This window comes from Struthio camelus, chromosome 9, assembly GCF_040807025.1.
Source record: "Struthio camelus isolate bStrCam1 chromosome 9, bStrCam1.hap1, whole genome shotgun sequence".
NCBI classification, from domain to species: Eukaryota; Metazoa; Chordata; class Aves; order Struthioniformes; family Struthionidae; genus Struthio; species Struthio camelus.
In genome coordinates, this window is record NC_090950.1 from 17,808,314 (window position 1) to 17,833,890 (window position 25,577).

At 38.3% G+C, this 25,577-nt stretch overlaps 1 protein-coding gene across 1 annotated transcript; it reads left to right on the plus strand.

Moving 5' to 3' along the window:
• Positions 1 to 3,352: 3,352 nt before the first annotated feature.
• CPB1 (carboxypeptidase B1) lies at positions 3,353 to 24,738 on the plus strand. The gene is made up of 11 exons (XM_068955165.1): positions 3,353 to 3,506; positions 3,612 to 3,687; positions 6,426 to 6,550; positions 9,039 to 9,138; positions 10,740 to 10,841; positions 11,610 to 11,711; positions 13,950 to 14,060; positions 14,151 to 14,241; positions 14,868 to 15,070; positions 23,126 to 23,210; positions 24,382 to 24,738. Exons 1-11 carry the CDS (start codon positions 3,436 to 3,438, stop codon positions 24,567 to 24,569), a joined length of 1,254 nt encoding a protein of 417 aa, XP_068811266.1. The 5' UTR covers positions 3,353 to 3,435; the 3' UTR covers positions 24,570 to 24,738.
• The last annotated feature ends 839 nt before the right edge of the window (positions 24,739 to 25,577 follow it).

Sequence of the window (25,577 nt, forward strand, 5' to 3'; positions counted from 1 at the left end):
CGTCCTCATCCAGTTCCTGTTCACACATTAAATTGCATCTGCAAATGTGAAAATAAAAGAAGATACCCACACATAGCTACCAAAACTGTAGGATATGGGCATGTCCCAAGGCACTAAGCCTGAAATAGCATTTGATGAATTAAAGGATGCAATATTAATAACACATAAATAGAGAGAAAGTACCAACAAAGCTTGGAGCACATGCTTGATAGCAGATTCTGCTGATCCTGACATCTTTAAAGTAGTCTCAAAGGTCTTCAGAATATATTCAATAGTATCACTCTTCAAAACTGAGATTAGCCAAAGTGCACATATCACTTTAACAAATAAATGATGATAAGAGAGTCCCCATAATTCAAAAACATGTCACTGGTCTAGGACATATGCCAGGGCTTTGCTACATCATGTACATAAGGCATGCTAAGATTTGGGCACTGAGGAGTTTCTCACTGATCTTTTGGAAAATAATAAACATCAAATATAATATTAAGAAGATAATAAATTTGTCAGTCAGTGATTATACGAACTAACAATATTTTGTGACTAAAAGATACTAGGTTTTTTTAAATATAGTTCAACAAACTGATTCAGGAAATCTGTATCTACCGAGAGCTCCTAGAAAAAGAGAAAATATTTACCCTGAGACTGTTGGACTCAGTTGGATAACAAATGGGATGAAAGACTTCATAAGATAAAGGATGCTTGTGAAATGCTAACATTGATATGTATTTTTTCCTTTTATCAGTCTGTGCTTAGCTTTCGTAAGTTTTTTCAAAGTGGAGTACCACAGTATTTCTATTCCTAAAACTGAAATAAGAAATTACTAGGAAAATGAATTTCAGCTAGAATACAGACAATTATTAGCATCAAAAGTTTCTTAGAGCTCATGTCACTAAACACAGGGAATACTCTTTGTGAGTGACAACATCACAGAAGGCTTGATTTTTAGATGATCAAAAAAAGAGAAAACCACAACAAAATTGCAATGGCTGATAGCCACTTTTTTTCAGTTGTGCTCACCACTATGTATTAGATAAAATACATGCCCTGATGGAAATTACTACATACTTTTCTTTTGGGAGTCAGCTGTTTCTTTTTTCTTTTTTGATTAAAAAAATTAAATCTTCATTCTGAATCTTTTAAAAGAGATAGCTAATACTAGTCTCTGCATTCAGTATTAAGTACTAAAGGCCAAGGTTTACTCAGCCGTGGCCAACTGATGTGTTGTTGGCTTGTATTCGGACAATAAAAGGAACAGACGGTTTAACCAAATTTAATTTGCTATTTTGTTTATCCTTATGCTGCCCTGTTATCATACAAATATTGAACATTTATATAATACAGCTGGAAAACAAGACAATATTTAGACCTAGTTTATGAGCTAATCTGACACATAACCATCAATCCTGGAAGCAAAATGAACCATTTTAGTAAGATTCCAGATCATTGTTTTTTCTGGCCTAGTCTGTGATGGAAACAGCAAAGACAGCCATCAGAAATTATAGTATTCTGTAAAACTTGCCAGCTCAGTAGTTGATGGCAGTAATGCTGTGTTAGTGGTTGTTTGGAACAAGGAAAACAAAATCTCCAACTGCATGAAAAGGCACAAGGAATTTCTTAAAAGTAAATTCGAGCATTGAAATCTGGCAGCCTTCTATTTCCGAGATACTTCTCAGTACTCAACAGGGAATGATGACATCTGCAATTTGTTTGATTACTTCTTCTGATCATTTATTCTTTGCAAGTTCTGGGCTTGATCACCTCCACATTATTGTCTCAGAATGTTCATAGGACCAGACCATTTTATCTAATATCATAGATCTCATCATCTTAAAATTAAAACTTCTGAAGACTTTGCAGTATTGCTTTGGCATTCTGTCAGCATAACTCCTGCTGTCGTTCTTCTTAGGAGACTTGACTCTAAATAAGGTTATTGCTGGGCAAGAGCCTGCAGTGCTACAAATTAGGTCATTAATTGTAAAGTAAGTTCAAACCCTATGATTTGGCAAACATAGCTTTTGAATAAATAGGCTCAGTGCAATTCTGGAATCTTCTTTTAGGAGTATATTCATCATAGGTTATACTGTTAAGCATAAACTCCTGCATTTCGGTGCATTTATTAAAAAAAAAAAAAGATTTATAGGATGTTCCGCATATAAGGTGGCTGTAGCTTTGCTGAGTTGATTCCAGAAAATCTCTGCTACCACATTTGTTCTTAAAACAGTCATCAACAATTCCATTTTCTGCACTTCGAAACTGTCGCTGTATCTTTTAATCTGAGATGAATATACTTAATTTTCTAATAATTTTTCACTTATTATATGGTATGCATATATGCAAATTTCTTGCAAAATAGCAGACAGCAGGGTCAAAGAATATTTTCAGGAATATCTGTGTCGGAACCCCTGGAATCTGCCTGGTCACTCAGGCATAGCAGAGGACAGAACTGAGCTCATAAATTTTGTTCTTTATATATCTAGACACTAATATATTTAGGAACTCCCTGTCAAAAATACAGATCACCTCATGAAAAAGCATCAGCTGATATTATATGTTACATTTAATGCCAAGAGCGTGTTAACGAAAAGTAAACAGATGCAAGTGCAGTGAGGCAAACACACTACTGTTTTTTAAATAGCTGAAGCACATGAGAGGCCAAGCTGAAAATATTTGTGCATGACTACGTTTCATTTAATCTTCTTTGCCTGCATATAATGTCCCAAGTAGCGCTTAATTTAAAGGGCATTTAGCTCTGAGCCTTATGTGATTAAATTGGACAATATGCAAGAATCAGTGCATGTACTGATTTATGTGGACTATATGTACAACCCCACTATGACAAGAAATCTCTGCACGCTCAGTTCTACAGAAATTTGGCTTACTCAGGAGTCTGAGTGAAGTGACTGAGCAAAGAACAAGTTCAGTGCCCTTCTTCTCTGTTGGGAGAAAAGTGATAATTCATACATACAAACTGCATTTCCTCTTACTTTGTGAGAGTTTGGCCTAGACCATTCAGGACCAGTGACAACATTGTGTCATTAAGAGGACCAGTCACACAGCAACAACACCTGACAGATATCTGCAACAATAAAGCATTATAAAGTAAAGCTTGTAATTCAGCAAATAAATGATTGCCAAATAAATCATTAAAATTGTTAATCAAAATTCACAAACAACAGAAAAGAACAAACTAAATTCACTTTTTGATATTAAGAGTTTATCCAGTTCAAGTCCAGTATTCCTTAACCACCCTTGAGACTTTCAACTGTTTTCACAGGTGTGGAGTAAAAACACATTATAAATAGCATGCAAATAAAAGAAGGTCATCAGTTGATCAGTGGGTTTTTCTGGTGTATAATCAATAAAGAGCAGTACAAAATACATTATAAAAGTGGCCTAGAAGAACTGAAAGTCCTGCATTTCTTTTAAAAGAAAATGTGGGCGCTTTTGGTTCTTGTAGGAACTGCAGCTGTTTCTGCTCAGCTTCAGGATCTTGCTTTTGATGGGTAAGAACAGACATCAAGTTTATATTTATAAATCTTCCTTTTCAAGAACAAAATCCTTTCAGTTGACCGACCTGTTTCAAATCCCGTCTTTCTCTCCACTTTCAGCCAGAAGGTGTTTCGCGTGATTCCACAGAATGAAGAGCAGGTGGAAATCATCACTGCCCTTGCCAGCAGCATGCAGGTAAAGAACTTGGTTGGGGAAGGGGCTACATTGCATTTGGAAGGAGTATATCTCCTTTTGTTTCACTAATGCCTATCTCAAAAAAAAAACCTGTCACGCTGCTGAATTAAAGCCCCAATCCTGATTCCACTGAAGTCAGTTGGAGTGTTTCTCCAGAAAGAACAGGACAGGGTGATAGAGCCAGAATCAAACAAATACATTCCTAGAAAGAGCAACTAACTCAGTCTGCGTGTCAAAGTGCCTACCGGTTTTTATTACTTGAAGAAATTAATCCCAAATGATACATTCAGTGTGGAGTACTTTCAAGAATGCATTAGGTGAAACATAGCCATTCCAAGTATCAGCACTTTTACCGTTATAGGCAAAACAGTTTTCTCATGTAAATAATCTAAAACTCCATGCTCCCAACAAACTGAACTTTTCTCTAGCCTTTAGTCTCTCTTCTCTCTGACTTTCCTTTAAAGCATTCTTTCTCCCCAGTCAAGCTGCATGTTCCTTAATGGCCTTGATGTAGATATATGATGACACAGTGACATGATAAAAAACAATAAAGACAGCAAATGTGTTTTCAATATTCTCTTAAGCTTTGATGTTGTAAAATAGCTGTTGGTGAAAAAGACACCATTATCTGTAGGATGAAAGGATGGTATTTTAAATGAAGTACAGATGTGGAGGACTATTATCAACAGGCTAGTATAGCATGCTGGAAGAGCATTCTATGGAAAAATATGTTATTGGCATGTTGCTGCCTCCTTATCCTAACTCAGAAAATTAATACACCATGCTTGCTTTTAAGTGTGTACTATAAAGGAATTCAACTGAAGGATTGTTTGTTTTCTTTTTCTTTTAAACAAAGAAAAGATCTCTGTACTACCACTGTTATACAGGGCAGTCAGTCAGGACTGACTTAGTAATATATCCTGGAACAGTCATCTCACTTGAAAAGACATAGTTTGTAGCTATGCCCACCAGCCTCACTTTCCTTTACGTTCATGAGATGAAAGGCTGAGAAGACATTAGGCTGGGAAATCAGCCTTACTTTCAGCCTGTAATACAGACTTTAAACACAGAGGATTAGAAGCCGACTTCAGCAAATATGTGGGAAATGCTAGCTGTACTGTCACTTGTCCACCCTGACCTGAACACCATCCTCTGAAGGCACAGTTTCTTCATACCAACATCAGTGTTCAGAGTTGGTGCAGAGTCCTAAAAGCACTTGTATAAGCAACAGTCTTTCCTAGTTGACTTATGTAAAGTATGTATGTAGTGTCCCTCCGTTACAGAGTTGGGAATCCAGTGCTGTTTAATGCCTGTATGCTAAAACCTCCAATGAAGTGTGTATACAGAATGAAAGAGGTTGTAAAAGATAGTTGTGATTTTTGCACATCATTCAAAAATCTGTAGCTGTTTGGTATGCCATAGTAAAAGAAAAAAATGTGCAGGCTTCGCAGAGCAGACCTGCTCATTAAGAAGTGGTAACACTGACTCTACAACGTTCAAAAACTGCAGTCATCTTTGCATCAAAAAGACTCTTTCACATGAACTTCAGAATATTTTTACTCAGAGCTACCTGCAGTTTGATTTAGGCTGATGCTTGTCTTTTTTTTTTTTTTTTTTTTCCTGTTTTGATTGTAAAATGAAAAGATAACCAACGGTATATCACAGCTGAGATGACAGATTATGATGAAACCACCCTATAAGCAGTATCCCATTTAAGGATGGTATGCTACTTACTATGATCAAGATGTAAAAAAAAGCATTAAAAGAAGGTAGTGAAAAAATGAAAAGGGTTAATTATCTCAATTATCAGGAAAGAAAATTCTGGTTGCTTAAACTGGGAATACCAATTATCATAGTGTATGTAGATAACTGTGCTCCCTGTCTATATTATTATAATCCTAAGGTAATAATTTTATGTTCAGTGCTTAGGTACCAAGGAGAAAGTACATGTAAATATCTTTACTCAGATTAGCAACCTACACATGCAAAGTACACCTTTGCAGATTCAGGCAAAACATATACTCTTTATACGTATATATTCTTGTTACTTAAGCCTGCTAGCAGCTGCTCAGAGGTGGATCTCAATAGCTGTGCAGCACAAGCAGTGCTCTACCCACGCTTATACTGGGCCTGCAACGAACTCAGATACCACATCTATCATCCTTATACACATAACCCTTGCAATGAAATCAAGGAAGTGGACTTTTATTTCTGAGAGTATCCCAAGTCTGGAACCCAAGCACCGATTTTGGCACTGTGCAAGATCAGTGTAGTCCTTATTAAGTAAACGAAAAACTCCAAATTGAAACAGTCCAAAAAACGAGTTAATACTTGGCATTTATACATTATTCCTTGAGTGGACTTACAAACTTTTTGGATCTTACCTTCAAGTCATTGTGTGCTGCTCCCACTTGATGCCTCAGTTAGTTCAAAGTTCATAAGCATGTGCTTCAATGCTTTGAATTGGGACCTCTGTGAAACTGTCACTGCCATCTCCAGAAATGTGCCAAGTAGGTTGCAGGGCCTAACAAAATCTTCTTGATCAATTATTTCCAGTGAAAACTTACGCTGATACTTCTGGCAAGCAAGATCAGGCCAGTCCAGGATGATGGGAATTAAATTTGGTACATTAATCACAATCAACATCACCATCACACATATGTCTGCCTAAAAAATCACAGCCACAGATATGTATATACTTACATATATATATATATATTCATTTGGCCTCCTTTCAGGTTGACTTTTGGCAGCCAGACTCTGTCACACTGGTAAAGCCAAAAATGCAGGTTGACTTCCGAGTTGAAGCTGACAAGTCTTTTGAGGTTGAAAATCTTTTGGCACAAAACAAAATGGAGTATAGGTAAGTGTGTTCTCACTGCTGTATTTTAAACAGAAGGAGATTAAATACTGGGGAAATGTGCTTAATCTTTTTATTGTTGATAGCTCATCTTTCTGTCACAAACTTCCTGCCTCCTGTGGATGCCTCTCCTGGGGTCAGCTTTCCTATGATAGTTCAAACGGAGTATAGCTCCTCTGGTTTCAGGGGGTGAGGTGAAATCTTGATGGTGAGAGGAAACAGGAAGCAAAGATATATTGCCAGGAATTTCCTCTAAGTGAAAGCCCACTGCAGTATGCTGGGGTGGGGTAAAGTGGGACAAGAAACATTTTCCAGTGAAGACAAAACGCAGCAGAGGACTAGAAAGAGCACCAGAATGGTTTGCATGGTAACATCAGGGAACCGAAGCTAGAAAATCACGAGTCTCAAGGGCCAGCATGAGGCTCTCCCCACTGAGTTCTCTAAGCTGGAGAACAATAGCTGGAGGGACAAAATAAACTGGTGACAAAGAGAAGCCAGCTCTCAGGTGAAGGGCCTAGGGAGTGGTGAGATCAGATTCCCAGGACAGCCTTGGGTTTAGATAATTCACATAGCAGATCTGTGGCAGGATTTTCTCCAAAGAGAGCGCTTTTAATTGGCTTAAATATTTCTTAAGTGTAGTATCCAGAAGTAAAAAAGCCCTGGGTTTCTATTACTGAATACAACCACAGCACAAGTGGAGGGACTGGACCACACTGCCACTGCCATTACACGTGCCTGAGAACAGAAGCACTGCAGTGAGCAGCACTGACGGGAGGGTAAGGAGAAGAGAGGAGGACCAGGCAACAGTTCACACTTCATATCTTCCAGTGACTGTGCAACCATTAACCAAGGATGAGGCATTGACTTTGGGCCAGTGTGGGGGAAGGAGCGCTGGCTGTCTTCATCCCTTTTTTAACCTCATCCGAGCATTACAAATTGGCTTGGCCCAGCCTGATTAGCAGACTCCTTCAATGTGTAATGGATATTCTTTCAACATCACCGTACGCAGATACTGAAAGTCAGCGTTACTTGGTCAGATTCTCACGACTTCATCTGACGGACAGAGGGGAGAGCTTTTGGCTCTCAGCCCCATGTTGTGGCCATTAGATCAAACTCCTTTGTCCTACATCACGCAGTTCTCATCAAACATAGCTTTTATGATCTTCTAAACCTAAGGATAATCCATCCCTAAAATTACTGGCCTGAACACAGTGTTAAATGTGTCTGATTTGGATACCACTATGGGGAGGAAGTCGAGAAACATTCTAAAAGAAATTGTTTTCAGTGCTTCCTAAGCCCACATACTGTGCAGGAGTCCAATTTCAGTGGAACTTCCTCTTTGGCAAAGGAGGAGTTACTCTACATGTGCTAATATTTCCTATAATATTCACAGACTCCCTCAGGTCCATGCACAAATCTTTCATTTGCAAAGGCCATAATGTCTATAAGGCGTCCCTGACAAACTTCAGAGGAACGTCCTTGTGACAGCCCAAGCAGTTACAGTTCTTTTGAAGTGCAGCTGCAGTGCCACGACATCATGTCAATGTAGCCATTTGCACTGTTTGTTCTGAAGGCTGGTAGTGCCTCACAGATTGGCCTCCTGCTCCAAATCACAAGTGATCAAGGACATGTCCTGAAATTACGAGTAACTTCTGCAGGAATGTTAAGACAAGCACTGGAAAAACAAGAGAAATTCTTTTTTTTTTTTTTTTTTATAGCCAAGGTTAAAATATAAGTAAAATGGCCTCAAGAACATGCCTGATGATGAGCTGTGTCTTTTGTTTCAGTCTCTGGGAAAGGTTCATGGGAGATTTTCAGACAACGGCATACAGGATGCTGGGGTTATCTTGCCATGGTGCTTTGCTACTTTAATAGCTGATATCATATGCTGTGGAGCAGCTTGGAGGATGGATCACCCCATCTGCAAAAGAGCTATCAAACCACTCCTAAAGTCTGAAAGTGTGTCTTGACGGAGAAGTTGCACCAGGCAAACATCTGTGTGTTGCTCCCCAAGGATGTTATGTTGCTGCAATACAATTGTCCTTCAGGGCCATCTGTTCAAGAGAGGGCTCTTTTCCTCTTGTAGGCAGAGAAGATCTGGCCACACGAGGTCATCGTGAGGAAAAACAGAGCTGATCTTGTATACAGACCTCTTTTTCTACACACACTGTATTTTGGCATTGCCATTCTTCCTAAACCAAATCGTCACCATCCTGAAGGTCTGTTAGTATCAGAGTAAGTAGGCAGATGCTAGTTAAGAGGAATCTATTGCTCCCTCATCATTCTGGCAGCAAGGATGAAGCAGGAAGTAGGTTGAAACTTGAACCTAATATATACTATTTTCAAATGCATAAGCCAAATCCCCCACATTTCACTTCACGATCCTTGTGACCTTAATTCAGGGCAGACCCTGAAATATCTTCCTGGTGCTTGGTCTCCTGCTAGCAAATTCTATGTTTCTCTTCACAATTTTTATGATGCCTTATTGTAGAGTTCTGATTGACAACCTGCAGACTGTGGTGGACGCTCAGTTTGACAGCAAAGTTCGTACTGCTGGTCACAGCTATGAGAAGTACAACAAGTGGGAAACGGTAAGGTCTACAAGTTTTTGACTCAATACTTTATCCTCTGTAGCCAAGATGGCTTCGGATATGCTTCCATCCTTCTTTCCTCTTCCTCTTCTGTTCCAGCCATTAATGTAACTCCTTCTCCAAACTCTTCTTTCTCCTCCATTAGTTTTATGGCTCTTTACAGGGACAATCTGGACAACCCATCCCCCCTACACCAATTTCCTCTTCTTCTGCTCACAGCACTGCAGAGAATCTCTGGTAGAAATTCAGTGACCAGGCTGATGTGCTTGGTTACCAATTTGCTCTCTCCTTTTCCCTCTTTTTCCTATATGTCCTCTGCTAAACAGCTTTTTCACAACTTGATTTTATTCCCTGCCCCAATCCTAACTCTTCTTCATCCACCACAAGCTCTCCCCTATTCTTTTTTCCACAGTCACGCTGATTTTTTCCAATGTGTAACCTTGACAATGTCACCCCACTGCACATCTTTGCAGTGGCTTCCCCTCATCCGTTGCATGACAGTTCTTGTACTTAGAAGTATGAGAATCTCCCTTTCATGTCTTTCCTTGCAAAAATCTTCCATTTTTGTGCTAGTCATTGCTCTACTGACCACCTGTTACATTTTCAAACAGGAACATTTGTATTTCCTCTCTAGGTGGTATTTATAGAAGGCCTACAAGAACTAATCAATTCTCCTCCTCCAGAACTCTCCTAAGAAAAGAAAAAAAAACCTCTCCTTTTCAAGGCTATTTAAAAATAAGAACAAAAGCTCCTTTGACTCTGCTTAGGTTATTGGTGTGCTAAAAACCACTAACACCAATAATGTCAACCACTATTTCTAGTATTCCCTTGCCAGTCTATCTGTATCCGTCTGCTGTCTCTTGCCTTTTTCTTAGATCACAGATCTTTGGGCAGGAAATGCTTTTTTGTGTGAATGTGACCACATTTTTGTGAGCTTCTGAAGGCACATGATGCAAAGGGAATTTGTTCCAATATCAAGATAGCAAATGCTGCTTATACTTCCCTTAACATAGTAACAGGGAAATAGTGAATAGATTGAAGGAGATTTTTCTCTTTTCTGCATTTGGCATTGGTTGCTGTTCCTACAAATTTCTTTCCAGTGCTTCTGTCAACAATTCAAGGATGAAGAGGAGCCATGAAACTGAAAAACATGACAGTATGTAGAAGATTTAAGGAGCTCAATCTACTTAGCTTAACAAGGAAAGCAGTCTTCTTTAAGGGCTGACAAGGTCATCATCTATAAGAACTAAACAGGATCAACATTCAATACTGGAAGGCTTTTTTAATCCAACAACCATACTGGCTAGAAGTTGGATTTAGACAAATTCATATTAGGAAAATCAGGCAATCAGTCACTGGAATAGCTTGATGAGGTCTGTAATGAACCACTATCACTGAAAAAAATTAATTAAGATTGGATATATTTCAAATAATATAGCTTTAGCACAAGCAGGAATTAACTCTTGGAGGTCTATAAACTGTATTAAATATTAGGTCAGGTCAGATGCTCAGAAGGACCTTCTGGCTTGAAGTCTGTGAATTAATTATTCTGAACCTTAGGACAGAGACATCAATAAATTTAACTTCCTTATTATAAACAGATTGCTGCTTGGACTGCTGATATTGCTGCTCAGAACCCAGAACTTGTCTCTCGCAGTGTAATTGGGGAAACATATGAAGGACGGCAAATGTACCTTCTCAAAGTAAGTGCTTTGATTTCTTTGTGCCAGACTGTTTTCTCCTATTAACCTCCATAAGATTACAATGTCTATTAAATCATCACTAACGCTAACATACTAATATAAATTTTGCAGGAAATCAAATATATTTTGTGCACTACTTCTCACCTTCTGATTTAAGATATAAATTAAAAAAGAAAGGCATAATGAATTATGTGGAAGTTCAGACACATAAATTTGACCACACTCCTGTGAGCAACATGAATCATCATCTACCTTTATGTTCTCTCCATATGTTACTTGTAAACCCATTTACTCTAAAAGGATCTATAAATATCAGACTTTCTAGCAATTGGCAACAAACTTGTTTGTATCTTCACCAGATAATTTTTGGCATAACTCTTGTGAATAAATAAGATACCAGGAATTAAATAAAGATGAAAGGATAAAGATTACTTGCCCAAAACTGCATAAGCATTTACTATAATCTAGCATCCTACAAAATGAGATCAATAATTAGAGCCACTCCTGGAAACATATCAACAGTGCAGAATAATCTGTGACCAAATAATCAAAATGCATTAATAAAACCAAAATTATTAGGATTGTGTGGTTTTAGCTGAAACATCAGGGTCAGCTACAGCTGAGAGCAGTCCACAGATTTCCATTTAATCAACAAATGCCATCCTTACCTTAAGTTTCACTTTTTAGGTCAACAATCTGACTGACTCGTTCTGCCGACAAATTATTTTGTTCAGGACCTTTTTTTGTTGTTGCTTTTTTTTTCCATAGGTGGGAAAAAGTGGGATGAATAAGAAGGCCATCTTTATGGATTGTGGTTTCCATGCGAGAGAGTGGATCTCGCCTGCTTTCTGCCAGCGGTTTGTGAAAGAAGTCAGTAAGCTTAATGATGAAAAAATATTTTACAAAATGCAACTATTTCTAAGAGAACCTTAAGTGAGGGTCAAGGGCTGAAGCACCTGCAGACTGACTTTTTTCCTCTAAATACATGCCTGCACGTCCCTTCTCTCACCTCAGATGGTTGGGGCACAACGATTTAAAACACGTCTTAATGGCTGGCCATTTAATCTGAAAAGTTTAAGACTTCTTCAGCCTGTGTAAGAGGTACTGACAACTAAAAGGGTTACTTACACAATGTACAGATTCCTCTTTGCACCTGTAGTCAGATAAAGGTGGTGACAAGCAAACAGATCTAGCAACATTATAAAGCAAGTCATACTCTTTACATAATCATAAGGAGTAAGGAATAAGGCAGCTGAGGGAAACTTCAGAAGGCAATAGATTGTGTGCCAGAAAGGCTCTCTTCCCACAGCTTCAGATCCTGTATTCACGGCAGTCAGACTTGCTCAGTGAGGCAACTGAGAGGATGGAAACCTACTGTCAGTGAAGCAAAGTCAGAGTGCACTAAGGAAACATTACCCAAGAGAGGAGAAAGACTACAGCTGCATCTCTTTGCATTCCACTCAGGAAATAACTGTCCATACACATCCCTTCGGGCTGTCACTTTAGGTCGGACAGAATGGTTTCTAAAGCGTGAAATGATATATTCTAAAAAGACTCACACGTGGTGAAATTAGCTTCACTTCAGGCTGGGACACTTCAGCCCTTGAATGAAACAGTTTTGCTTACTTTCTCTTTTCCTGCTCCTCGCCACCACTACTAAGCAGTTGGGAGTTATTAAATGCTGCAGAGTTGTCTCTACAGGAGAAGAGGTGTATTCCCCCTCAACTTGGCAGCGGGAATCAATCACCTGCACAGAACAGCTCACTGTCTGAGTCTAAAATTGTAAGAATTCCTGCTTAAAGTTTTTTAAAAAACAGAAGCAGCAGCTGGTATGTAAAACCTGAGTAAAGGAAAGCCAAAGTACTTCAGGGAGCCACGCTGGCACAAAAATTGGTGGCAAGCGTAAGCTCTGTCTTCTGAGACAGCCATGCGGTTTTCTGCAAGGGGCAGTGGAAATTGAAAATGACATCTCAGTGGAGTCAATGGGAATGTGATCTCATTATCTCCCAATAAGGCTACAGACAGTATGTGTTATCATTTTTCTCTTAGCAATTCACGTCACTACAGCTGTCATTTTCTCTGTCTGACTGCTTAATTCATGGATGCACCTGACACCAGTGGTGGCTTTGCACAGCGGTTCCAAGTGCAGCTAGGCAGAAGTGCTTTAAAAGCACTGTCCTCTGAGATTCATGTGAAGTTCATCTGAGGTGTCTTCTAGACATGAAAGGCAAAAACTAGAGGAATATGCAAACATTCCCCCCCCCCCCCCGCCCAATAAAACAGGAAGAAGCATCAGTTCTAGTGATCAAAAACCACTTCTGCAGATTCTACACCCAACTTTTCTACTTGTTAGCTAAAGGAGAATAGATACCATTTCTCCATTACATTGCACCCTGTTCTATCCTTTTCGTCTGTATAGGAGTAAAGGAAACACGGGTGCAACGTTCTTCTTAGAGCATATTTCTATAACTATTGAATGCTCACTCGGCCCTGAAAGAAATTTGTGGACAAGCGCACGAAGTGACAGGCCACAAAGAATCAGGACATACAGGTTTATGGCAGGAATTCTTATGGATATTATGCAATGCATGTGTCTAGAAAAGTGTGTAAAAGTGTGTAAGGATGTTCTTTGCAAGTGTTCCCTACAGTTTTGATTGCTGAAGAAACTCCTCTGCACAACAGATATCAGAAATAGGAACAATGATTTTTCTTTTCTCATAAATTAAACCCAAACCTTTAAGGTGACGGGATATAGAGAGAGTATATGTACTTTGCTGTCTCTAAACAAGCTCATAGGTAGAAATCTCTTTCCAGTGATTTATTGTTCTGTTCAAAATCAACACTACTTTACCAGGTAATTTATCTACCAGAATGAGATGGTTTTCTAGCAGCAGCATGGTTTGAATCCATGTAAATCTAGGATTTGTTATTCCTCTGGGTATATGTAATATCACAAGGCTTCCATCTCACATGGTGGAGTGACCAGGATCTCTTTGCACCACCATATTACTTACTTCTTGATCCAGACCCAGGCTGCTCAAAACATACAGGAGATATTTTGTTTTGATTCTATGACAGTGTCAGCTCTGTCGTTTTCTTTCCAACTAGGCTGTTGAGACCTATGGAAAAGACAGTGTCATGACCAAACTTCTCAACAGCTTGGACTTCTACATCCTGCCTGTTCTTAATATTGATGGTTACGTTTACACTTGGACAAATGTAAGTACTTTTTTTATTTCTCAAGAGTATTGCTGACCAAGTCAACTGTTAGAACTTTCTCTTGATATGCACTTAACCATTCTATTTCAGAACCGCATGTGGAGAAAGACACGCTCTAAAAACGCGGGCAGCAGCTGCCTTGGTACTGATCCCAACAGGAATTTTGATGCTGGGTGGTGCAGTAAGTGTCTCCTAACAATGGCTGCAAACTACCATTCAGAGGTACAACAGTCAAGATATTTACCTATGGATTTTCACTGCATGATGGTTCATCTCAAACTCCAGTGAAAACCATCAATATAGTGGTGTGGAGAAGCTTATGTTCAATTTCTTAGGGCAATTTTGGGCAAAAAATAGACTTTGGTTATGAGGGTCATTACTATGGCTACTTCTGTGAACAGTAGAGGTTTTTTTTTTTGATTGGTTTCACTAGGTGGGAGAGGGGTTTCTCTTGACTGGTTGCACTTGGCTGGTTCCTGGGAGCATCCTAGAAACGGGGAGGACATGCAAGGAAAGGATTGTTCAAGTACTGAAGTGAGTCATATGCCAAATGACTTGGATAATACAAGGATTTACATCAATAGTTATGTCCTTCCAAGTATGCCTGCTGTACAGGAAATATTTCCCGAATGCTACATCACACTACCCACTGTCTTAACTTCGCAATAAAATATTCTCTCCCCAGAAATGGCATGTGTGCCAGTAGGATTTCCAAGGCTTATCAATGAAAGTGATTTCACATTACCACCCTCCCACCTACCAATTCCTTTTTCATTAAACATTGATTAAATTTACCCTTCTTTCCAGCTGCTGGGGCCTCAAATAGACCTTGCGATTCCACTTACTGTGGCCGTGCACCTGAGTCTGAAAAGGAGACCAAGGCTTTGGCTGATTTCATTCGTAACCACCTTTCTACCATCAAGGCATACATCACTATTCACTCCTATTCCCAGATGCTTCTGTTTCCTTATTCGTATACTTACAAACACCCAGTGAATTATGAGGAACTGGTGAGTAGAAGCTCTTTGTCATTTTGAAATAATGAAAAGAACAAGTAAAAATCATCACGTGCTATTTAGGTCAGTTTAACCTGAGGCAGTTTCTTGCAAATCTGGAAAAAAATCTCTATTGCCAGTAACTGGAATTACTTTAGTCTTTCACAGCAAGTACAAGAGAATCCATTACAGCTTCAAGATAGTTCAAGCACCGGATAAACTCAAGAGCCTTTTTTAATTTCCACACATAGAATGAATTTGCCCTAAGGACAGGTCTGTCTTCTAGTTATGCTACGCAGAAATCCACTGCTATACTGCACTGCTCCTTCCCAACTCAAGAGGTTGCTGTGTACGGGCCTCCAATACCATACACAGAAACGCTATGGTCTGTAAGTCAAGATCACAGCTTGACAGATAAGTAACAACGATATAGGAGTGACTGAACTAGTATTATCAACAACAGATAGGAATCTCTGTCTAACACTTCCTCTTGAGCCTTAGTTCTCAGTGAAGTAAAATGGTGAAAATCCTACGGAACAGGATGATACAAGTTGAGGTCAATGAGGCAGCTTTTGTCAAAAGTAAAATGGAACCAGCTAGAGATACACAACAGGTGGAAGAAGCTTCAGTTCTGAGACCTTTCTAAACAGGCCTACACTTCAATATCTCTTTTTTTTTTTTATTTTTGGAAGAGGGGAGCATGAATCTGGTGTTTTAAATGACAGTTCTAATGTTTAAATGTTCTAATGCCATTTAAGTAAGATAAAGGCAGCATGGTATACGACTTTTTTTTTAATCCTTAAAAACAGAGGTTAAGTATTATTGAATGCGTTGTGTGTAAAAGTTGTAAACATTTCATAAGGCCAAAAATCAACAATCATAAATAATAAAATGACTTCAGTTCTCTGGCATACTAGCAATTAGAAGCTGTTGGCAGGGAAAACCACATAGCAAAACAAAACAAACAAATCTTGATTCTCTCTCTTTCCTGGATGCTGCCAGAAGTCCAAGGCAGCAACATTAAGTGTGCTGTGAAACCTTGACAGATTTACGAGTGCTCCCAAAAAATGTCATAATTCTGAAGAACAAATGCAAAGTGGGGCCAACAGTGAAGTTTCTTGTTAGATTTTTTTGCATCTTGAAAGAGAGAATGGAATTAAGATTTTGTTTTCTTAATTTATGTTCCAGAAAGTTTTAACTGTAATTATTTCAGGGAACTGTAGTAATTTCTTGCCTTCAGTGTTTAAAAAAGCTTCACATTTCACACAACTGCAGTTCAGTCTAAAGTAATAAATAACACAACCCTTGAGCAGCTTCATTGTCAAGATCACAAAGTTCCCCTGCGTTGGAAATCTGCATGACATTTTGCCCAGTTTTCTGAATCAAGAGCATATGCGATGAAACGTAACTAAAAGTACAGCATGTCTTTCACAGTATTAAATGGAAAAAAGTTTATATTGATAGTTTTTATATTAAAAGAATACAGTAAATGTGCTTTCATAGGTTTTCAATTTTTTTAATTAAAATTTTCCATTAGCACTTTTCCGTTCCAAAATATAATAAAATTTAAAGAATCATCCATATTAATGTTCTATAATTTTAACCAGTAACAAACTCTCCTTTTTTGGCAAGGAGAATAAGTATCCCATTACTCTTCAGGATAAAAAAAATTAATAGCTCAAGAATGCAAGCTATACACGACTCTTCAGCCATTTGATTTCACTTCATGTAAGTTAGTCTTTTCACTGTCACGTTATTCTGTATTTTAAATTGGGTACAATGATCCAAGAGGGAGTTCCATTATTTTCTACTACAAAGCAATCAAAGATCTCACCACTACTGAAAGGTGACCTGATGAGTGATACTCCTGTCCTAATTAAAGGAAAACATTCTCTCTAAACATTCCCTCTACTGGTGATCTCAACAAAAAGACAGCAGGATCCCAGAGATGCTCATCTTCTGCGGTACCTGATTTTAACAAGGGAAGAATTCTTGCCAAAAATTCTTCTTTTGGAGAGCGAGATCACAGTATCATCCAAACAATATTGCCTGTAGTTGGGATAATTAAAAAAAGAGCTCAATCCAAGCCCCAGTGAATTAAATAAAAAGACTGACTTCAATGGGCTCTGGGTCAGGTCCCAAAGTGTAGCTTTTCAGATCACTTCAAATAACTAAAACAAATTCATCTGAGCTGTGACTAAAGAAATTTAAGATTTTCAGTGATTTTCAGTGAGTATTTGAAATGAGACAGCTGCAACAAGAGGCATTATATTGTATGCCAATTACTGTGCTTCATGCTTAAAAGTTCTGTCTAGATTTAGAATTTAGAGAAATGCTGGAGAATTAGAACCTCAAGCACTAGAGAAATTGTTTTGTCAAATAAAAGGATCATAAATCATTCTCTAAATGAAGAAGCAAATTTATAGTGCCGTTATCTTAGATGTTATTTTCACTCTGACAGATCTAATAAATTAAAGGAAATATGGTTGCCACTTACTATCTCTTTCAGTGAGCAATTGGACATCTGGTTAAACAAAACTTCACATGTCTGCTTATCATTAACAACATATTATTCCACTGTATTTAATTAAAGGTAGCTTAATACCATAGGGCTAATGTTACATTCCAGTGTCTGAGACACAGAAGGGCGCAAAAATTGAGATGGAAAACATTAAGTTTGGGGGAAGAAGGAATCTAAAGAAGGCTTGCACCTTCCTTGCCTACAAGCCCAATGAACTGCTCCAAAAAGACTCTTTCTCCAAATAGCCTCAAAAAAAAAATCACCAGAAGGCATAAAATTGTTTCTCTTTCTGGTTTCTCAGGTAGAACAGGGTACTTTAGGAATCCCAGAGATCCTATAGGTATCCATTGCTATAGCAGACTAGAACAACCTCAAAGTTATCAGCATTTACTTTGGGTGGAGGATTAGAGCTATCCCTCAGCCCACCTCCAGGGCTGAGGTTTGAAAGAGATGGCAGAAGTCATGCATGTCCCTTCCTTCTCCTCAGATACAAGAGCAGCTTTGAGAATCTCCACCCTGCAGCACACAAGAATTTTCCCAAAACTTTTCTCCCTGTATACAGGGATTTTCTTTTTCTCTCCTGGGATTTTGTACACAGACTTTCACTGTTATCCAAATAATGCTTGAACAACAATAAAAACACCCAAGACAGAAAAATCTAGGTCAGGAATTTCTCAGAAGTTACACAATAGGCCTGTGATGACTCCCTGAAAGAAATATGTGATCCACTAAAAAAAAAAAAATTACATTTTGCCTGCTTCATAACCTTATGATTTTTTTTTTTTTTTTTTTTTTTTTACACTATACCCTCGAGTGTTACCCTGCACAGAGAATACATACTTGAATCCATCTCCTACAGAGAACAGAAGCATAAGCTCTTCACAAACAAACATTCTTGGCAAGACCAGTATCTCTACACGCCCCAGGAAAATTCTTTTCACCTTTATTTTACTATTCACATTTTCCTCCTCTTGGAATAGAGTCTCTTGTATTTAATAACACTTTTCATAAACAGTGAAGCCCATATTTTTAATTAGGTAATATTTTGGCCTTAGCTTCCTGTGAGGTCACCCTATGTTTTCCTAATTTTCTGCCAAAATAAATCTAGTTTTCTCAGTTCTTGTTTGTATTGTAATTGGCTCTGAACTATGATTTGATAGAGGAAAGTCCATCATGCTGTTCCCTCCTTTCCAGGTTCAATTCATTCTCTCAGTTAAACAATAAACTCAGTGCCAAATATGTTCCTGCAGCCACTTCATTCTCATTGTTAGATTAGCATATTTGTATTATGACTGTTTGACAAGTTACAGAATATTATTAATTCACAACCCAAAATAATTTTCTAGATACAGGATTTCAGTCTGTATTCCCTGAAGGCATACTGCCCACACTGGTTACTATTTAAGATCACTAAAACTCACCTTCCGTACTGGGTTGGTCTATCATTTCATTTCCTCTTCAGCCTTTAAAACAGGACATGAGATAAAGCAGAGACATGCCCAGAGCCTGCGCAGCCTGCAGGGAGAGCAAATTTCAGACATATTGCACAACTGACTACTAGTCTGATTATTTAACCCAATACCTAGGAGCAAAGTCCTTTTGTTCTTGATTTTATTCTTTAAAATGTTGAAGATGTGAGTACCTACAGTAAGGAACTTTTGAACAGCAAAAATTCTATCATCTAAGAGACTCAGACAAGCCAATGCGGAGTTATGGTTGTATCCGTGCTGTTTTCAACTCCTTCCTGATTGTATTACTTGCTACAAGTAAATACTGGTAAAGTCAGCTGGGAAGCACAACAAATTGAAGCAGACAGAAAGACGGTATTTAGAAGTCGCTTCATAACTCCTCCATTGAGTTTGCTGCAACAGATGCCCCACAAGAGTATTGCTCCGTATTGGCAGTCTTACAGTGGTGAAAGGGATGTTTTTAGTAGTAGCTTCTTCCAGACGAAGTTCAAATATGAGCTTAGTCCTGGCTCAAAGACAAGCTCAAGTAGTTGCAAGGCACATTCACCTTAACACCCTCTCATCAGGGATCCACTTCTTAAACAGTCTGTGAGACTGTCGCAGAGAAAGAGGCTTGCAAAAAAGCAGTATTGCTGTTTAGAAGCAGTTATCCTGTTGGCTGGATTCTCTAGACTCTTGGGAGACATACTTAACTATGAGCAACAATAGAATAGGAAACTAAATTACACATCAGTCATGGCCTTTTTTGAGAGGAGTCTGTCTTCACTGGCAACACAAGGAGCCTCAGAAATTTAGCTTCACTAAAGGTGAAGGAAGGTAAATACAGTTTTCAGCCTCAGGCAAATTAGTTTGCAATCCAGAGAGAGAAGAGAGGAAGAGCATGACAGGTCCAGCCAGTGAGTGACCAGGCTTCCCCCGATGCCTGTCAGAGTATCATGGCAAAGGGAGTTGCCTGCACGGGGCAGATGCATAATCAAGGTCCCTGGAGTGTTTCTAAACAGCTGCAATTTGCTGAGACAAATCTAGGCTGATGCCACAAGAACAATGAGGAAGCTGCTCCCAAAAACTCTCTCTTAACAGTCAGAAGATGCTTAGCTGGATAAATTATCTTCCTAGTTCAAACCTCCAGATGTGATGAGAAAGAAGAGGCCAGTAACATGTATATTTTATTAACAGCTAATAACTGAAAATATATGCTTAAAGGGTGCGAATTATGTAAAATAATGGCACCTGAGAACGTGACTGTTGTTTCACTGGCTAGCACACTATGTACACAAGATTAAGCCAAATATTAGTAATTGCCGTGTAAACACAAATGGATTATCAGCACAGGGAATACTACACCTTCTGCAGAAATTACCAGCTCTGTGAGTTCAGCTGCAAGTCAGAAGCTGAAAAGCCATTTCTGCTGCCAGTTACAAGGTACTAATTTGGAGTTACTTCTAGGACTTCAGGATGCCAGTTGGCTCTCTGCTAGTATAACTCTATGCAGAGTTTTCCTCACAAAAGAAGGATTTCTTGACAGTCAAAAACTCCCAAACTATAGACCTAAGGCAGTTACGCACACAGATTTCGAAAATCAGTCAAGAGCAAAGAATATCCTCATGGGTCAAAAAGATAGACATGACCCTCCTTGCAGCTGTATTCCAAATAATATACAGGCATAAGAGTTCAAACTATTTTTCAAAGGGTAAATATCACTTTTTGGAAAAAAATGTTGAGCATTATTTATGTACCTCTACATAAGTCTCCATGTAATTTCTTCTTTAAGGATAGCTTTGGGCTATTTTTTTTTTTAATTTTTATTTTTTTACATTATTCCCCTCATATTTTGCATTTACACTTAGAAGTATTTACTTCCTTTTTATTATTCCTGCTGTTTTATATTGTGAGGAACAGTGACTTTAGTTCCTACAAAGTTGAATTTTGTTTTGGCCTGTAGGTTTTGGACTATAAATATATTCAGAAAGTATTTGGGAGAGAGTCTACAATAAAAGAAGAAATCTGATCTCAAAACTCAGGCCTATTTCATAATGAAGACATAAACAGTCACGCTTTTCACTTTTTGGCGGGGGTCATTTAAGATACCATCTCAGTCCCCAACCTGGAGAGCTTGAGGAAGCTGTTCATTTGGATTCCAGGCCCTTAGCAGCTGGAAATTTCAACTGTTCTCTCCACAAATCTCTTTTTACAACTTCCTGGCCAATAATAAAAATCCCTCAGGTAAAAAGATTTCCTGACATGCACTTTCTGGGATCTGTTCTTCTAAATTTGGCAGAGAAAAGTAACAAATGATTTAAAGCTGTCCTTTGGCATACCCCATTTTCCCCTAAAAGCAACTCTGCTGTTCTGCTGTCCCCAAGATGCAGTTTACTAAACAGAGAACAAATACTAATTATCAGCAGGTCCCGACATGGTATAATAGTATTTTAAGTTTAATTTCCACTTCGCATATATTTGAAAAGAAGCAGCAGCGGTTTGTACATTTAAAAGGGGATTTGCTATTGAGAGCAGATTTTACTCTTAATCTCAGCAACTGATTAAGTATATACATAAACAGATAAAAGATGACTCTGAGGAAAACATGGCATCACTAGCAGATACTAGTCTGCAACCTCTACAATTCCCTCACGATGTGTTAAAAGCTATTATGGATTAAAAAAGAATCAGCTAGTTAGGATTTTTTTTTTTCCAAACGGTGGAGAGAGCTCACTCTCCTCATTGCTATGAGCCCAAGACTGTGAAATGCAGAGTAACCCAACATTCTTCTTACAACCACTCGTATTTGGAAAATAGAGAGGCCAAAAACACAACCCAGCATTCAGCTACAGCCAGTTTTATAGATGTAAGGATGAGCTTCAAATACACTCTGGCCTGCCTTGTTTAAATACTCTTCATATGATAAAATGTGCCCAAATTTCTAGAACCAGCTCCCAGAATTCTGGGCTGTTCAAAATCCAACAGGAATCCTGTATGCATGCATTATTTGGGAATGGGGAATCACGTGCAATCCTGTGATAAACCAGGCTGCCAGCGTTAATGCAAACATATTTCTGTTTGTTTAGAAGCTGAAAAAATATTATCACTAAATTAAGATTTTCTAAACGCATTGCCCAATATACCTTTTTGAGTAATTTGCTAGAACACTTCAAGCTTAAAGACAAATAGGGAATATTTTACAATATCTCAGCTACCGGGAAGTAAGCCAGCACACACCTACAGTGAAAGAAGAGGCTTGAGGAAATTCCTGGAATAGTAAGCCATTCAACTGTAAGCTGTAAAGAAAGATATGACAATCCATTGCTTATTCCTATACTGAACATCTGTTTTCAAAAACCATTCATATTTATCATCTGTTAGTAATAGTTCTTATGTTTTATTACCAACATGCTGTATTACGAAGAACTGGAAAAGCCACATGTTCCAAAGAAAAGTCTGTAATTTTCCTTAATGCAAGCATACAAAGCTTCATAGCACTATTCGTGGGTCTGATCCAACCCTCACTGAAATCAGTGGGAGTAGAATGAGTCCCTCCGTGCACAGGAAATGAGTTGAAATTAATGAGACTACATATGGTTCCAAGGTAATTTATGCTTTTCTGGCTGTTAATATTTCTAAGACCTTAATCTGCTTCCACTGGTATCAATGTTCAGCTTCGCTGACTAAACTGACTCTGCTCTGAATTTATAGCTGCATGCATAGGAGGAAAAGAAAGCCTGTTGTGCATTCACAGTTTAATGTATTAAGTTATCACTATTTTCATAGATTTCTTATTTAGTCTTAGTCTTGCACAAGCTTCTTAAGTGCAGAAACTCCTGTTATTCCTCCCCCTTAACTTTCCAGATTCTACCTCACCAATAAAAGTTGGAGATCATGCTCTTTAGTGACAAACTGTTTTCACAGCAACAGAACAAGCTGTGCATTGTTAGCTACTGACAACCAGATAATTCTGAGATGGACAACAGTTTAAAACTAAAAACTTTTCAAATATGGTTCTTCAACTTATTCGACAATGCATTTGCTTTAATTCACCCATAAAGCTTCTGCAAAGCTGCATTTATCATTTTTCTTTCCCTACAGAATTCCATTGCTCGTGCTGCATCCCAACAGCTGGCTAGTTTGCATAATACCAAATATACATATGGCCCAGGTGCTGAAACAATCTGTAAGTACTGGCCTAAATATACTGACAAACGCTACTAAATGCAATTTTCTAGTGACTGTTGTTACTCTAGCTAAGCAGTCGGCTTCTTTCTTCTGAAGCACTCCCAGAGGTATATATGCAATCTCTTAGTTCTGAAATATGGAATGGTATATACGCCTTAGGGAGCCTAGGGAATGGGTGACCCCCTATAAGGTAAAGGGATGAGCAAAGATTAAACTCTTAAAATATACACAGTTTAAAAATCTTGAGCCTGTTCAACCTGAGATTTTCTACGTTGCCAGAGTCTCCAAGTCAAAGCAACAACACGATGTGAAGTCTAAAGACTGGCTTCAGCTACCCTACCAACACAGCTAATTATTTCTTTGATTTTGCACTATAATCTGAGCAATGTACTGATTACAAGTCAATTCTTGTGCTGTTCTTGGAACTCAGCTGTCATGTTATAGCCTTTGCAATGGTAGCTGCTGAGCTGAGGTTCCCAAATCTAGTTTTCTAGAACTTTTATCTCTCCTATATTTAGGATTTCTTAATTTCCTTAAGCACTCTCTCTACCTCATTCCTCTTTCCTTAAATATATTTTTTAAAACCTTAAAAAACAGCTTATGCCATTTTTTACTGGATTTTTAGCATCACTAAATGTTTTGGTGATGCTTAGCAATTCTGCAGAATCTCTGCTTAGCAAAGGAGACTACTTTCACTGTATCAAAATGCTGGAAAGGGAGTGGACAGTTCTCCCAGAAGAAAAAGATGGAGCTGATATCCCAGGTCTATGGTTCTTCCAGATCTCTATGAATGTCAAAGAGCTAGCCAGCAAGACAGTGTTTGCTTCTGTTACCAACGCTTTCTGAATGAGCGCATGCAAGCATGCCATTTTTCCATTCTCTCTCTGGTACCAGGCTTTTCTCCCATGGTCTCCCCACAATAGTGGCACAAGGGAGTAGTTTATCTTGTTTATATTTGCGTGCATGCATCATCAGCTGGAATAGAGTTCACAAGCGGCCTAAATCACAGAAGCCTTTCCACGAGTAGCAGAAATCAACAATTCATTAAATATTCCTTTTTATCTGTCCTTTCTGTATTTCTCGCTATGTGACTTGACTCTTAAGTGTATCACATTTATGTGATAGCTATACTTTTCCAATTAAGCTTTATTTTCTTTCTTTATCTGCAGATCTTGCTGCAGGGGGCTCTGACGACTGGGCTTACGATCAAGGCATCAAGTACTCTTTCACTTTTGAGCTCAGAGATACTGGTGCATATGGTTTTCTTCTCCCTGAATCTCAGATAAAGCCAACCTGTGAAGAGACTTTACTTGCTATTAAATATATCGCCAATTATGTCCTTGGGCACTTGTATTAGAATGCAGTTCTAAAAACTATTAAAGTTTTATCAAAGATGCCATCCTCTTTTTTCTTGCCTAACAATGGCTTTTTATTTCTGCTTTACTTGGTGCTCTTAGCGATATCCTTAGTTATCATATATAATAATAATAAAAAATAAAACTCAATAAAACTGCTCAATAACACTGTTTGTTGAGAGAAATTATATCATTCATTAAAGCAACTGATATAGTCAAGGGGAAGAAAAGCCAGACAAACCTTGCTGGAAAAGTATGCCTGCTAACACACTTGCCTACTTTTTCAAGATCTGGGTCCTGAAATGCGAGTTTTAAATTACTTCTCTCTACAAAACTTGCCTGAATATTTATTCTTTACATGGAATTGTCTGGGTATTTCATTGCTAATGACTCAAGACATGTTTGAAAAATTACTCCAGTGACTGGATTAAATAGATAAATAAACCTACACTGTTTTGACTGTTTAAAATACATTTTTAAGGGAATAGGTTTCTCACTCCATGAAATTCTGCCATTAGACATTGACTTCACTGCAATTGCATAGATATAGCAAAGAATGTATATTATTTCTGTTACTAAATTAGTATCAGTAAGAAACAAAAATGGTTCTTGACCAACAGGTTAAGCCAGCAAATATACAGTCAGCAAGAAACATCAGAGGATAAGTTCCAAAAAGTGCATGTAGGACCGGCCTTCAGACAACTTGATCTGTTGACTGGATCATCAGCATGGCATTGACAAAAAACAGAGGCTAAAGAAGTAGTGTCGTCTTGTCTACAGAAGTGGTGAGACTAAGTACAGGATTTAATGCTCTCAGTCTTTCCATGGAACTGATTGCCTAAACAGTCAAAACCTACACATTTTAACACTGTTAATATTTGTTGGCATAAAAACCAAATGCATAACATTGCTTCAATATGTGCAGTTTGAAAATTTGAAAGGAAGGTGAATACAGTTACAAGTTAGCATAGAGAATCAGCAAATATATTTTCTACTGTGTAATCAACCAT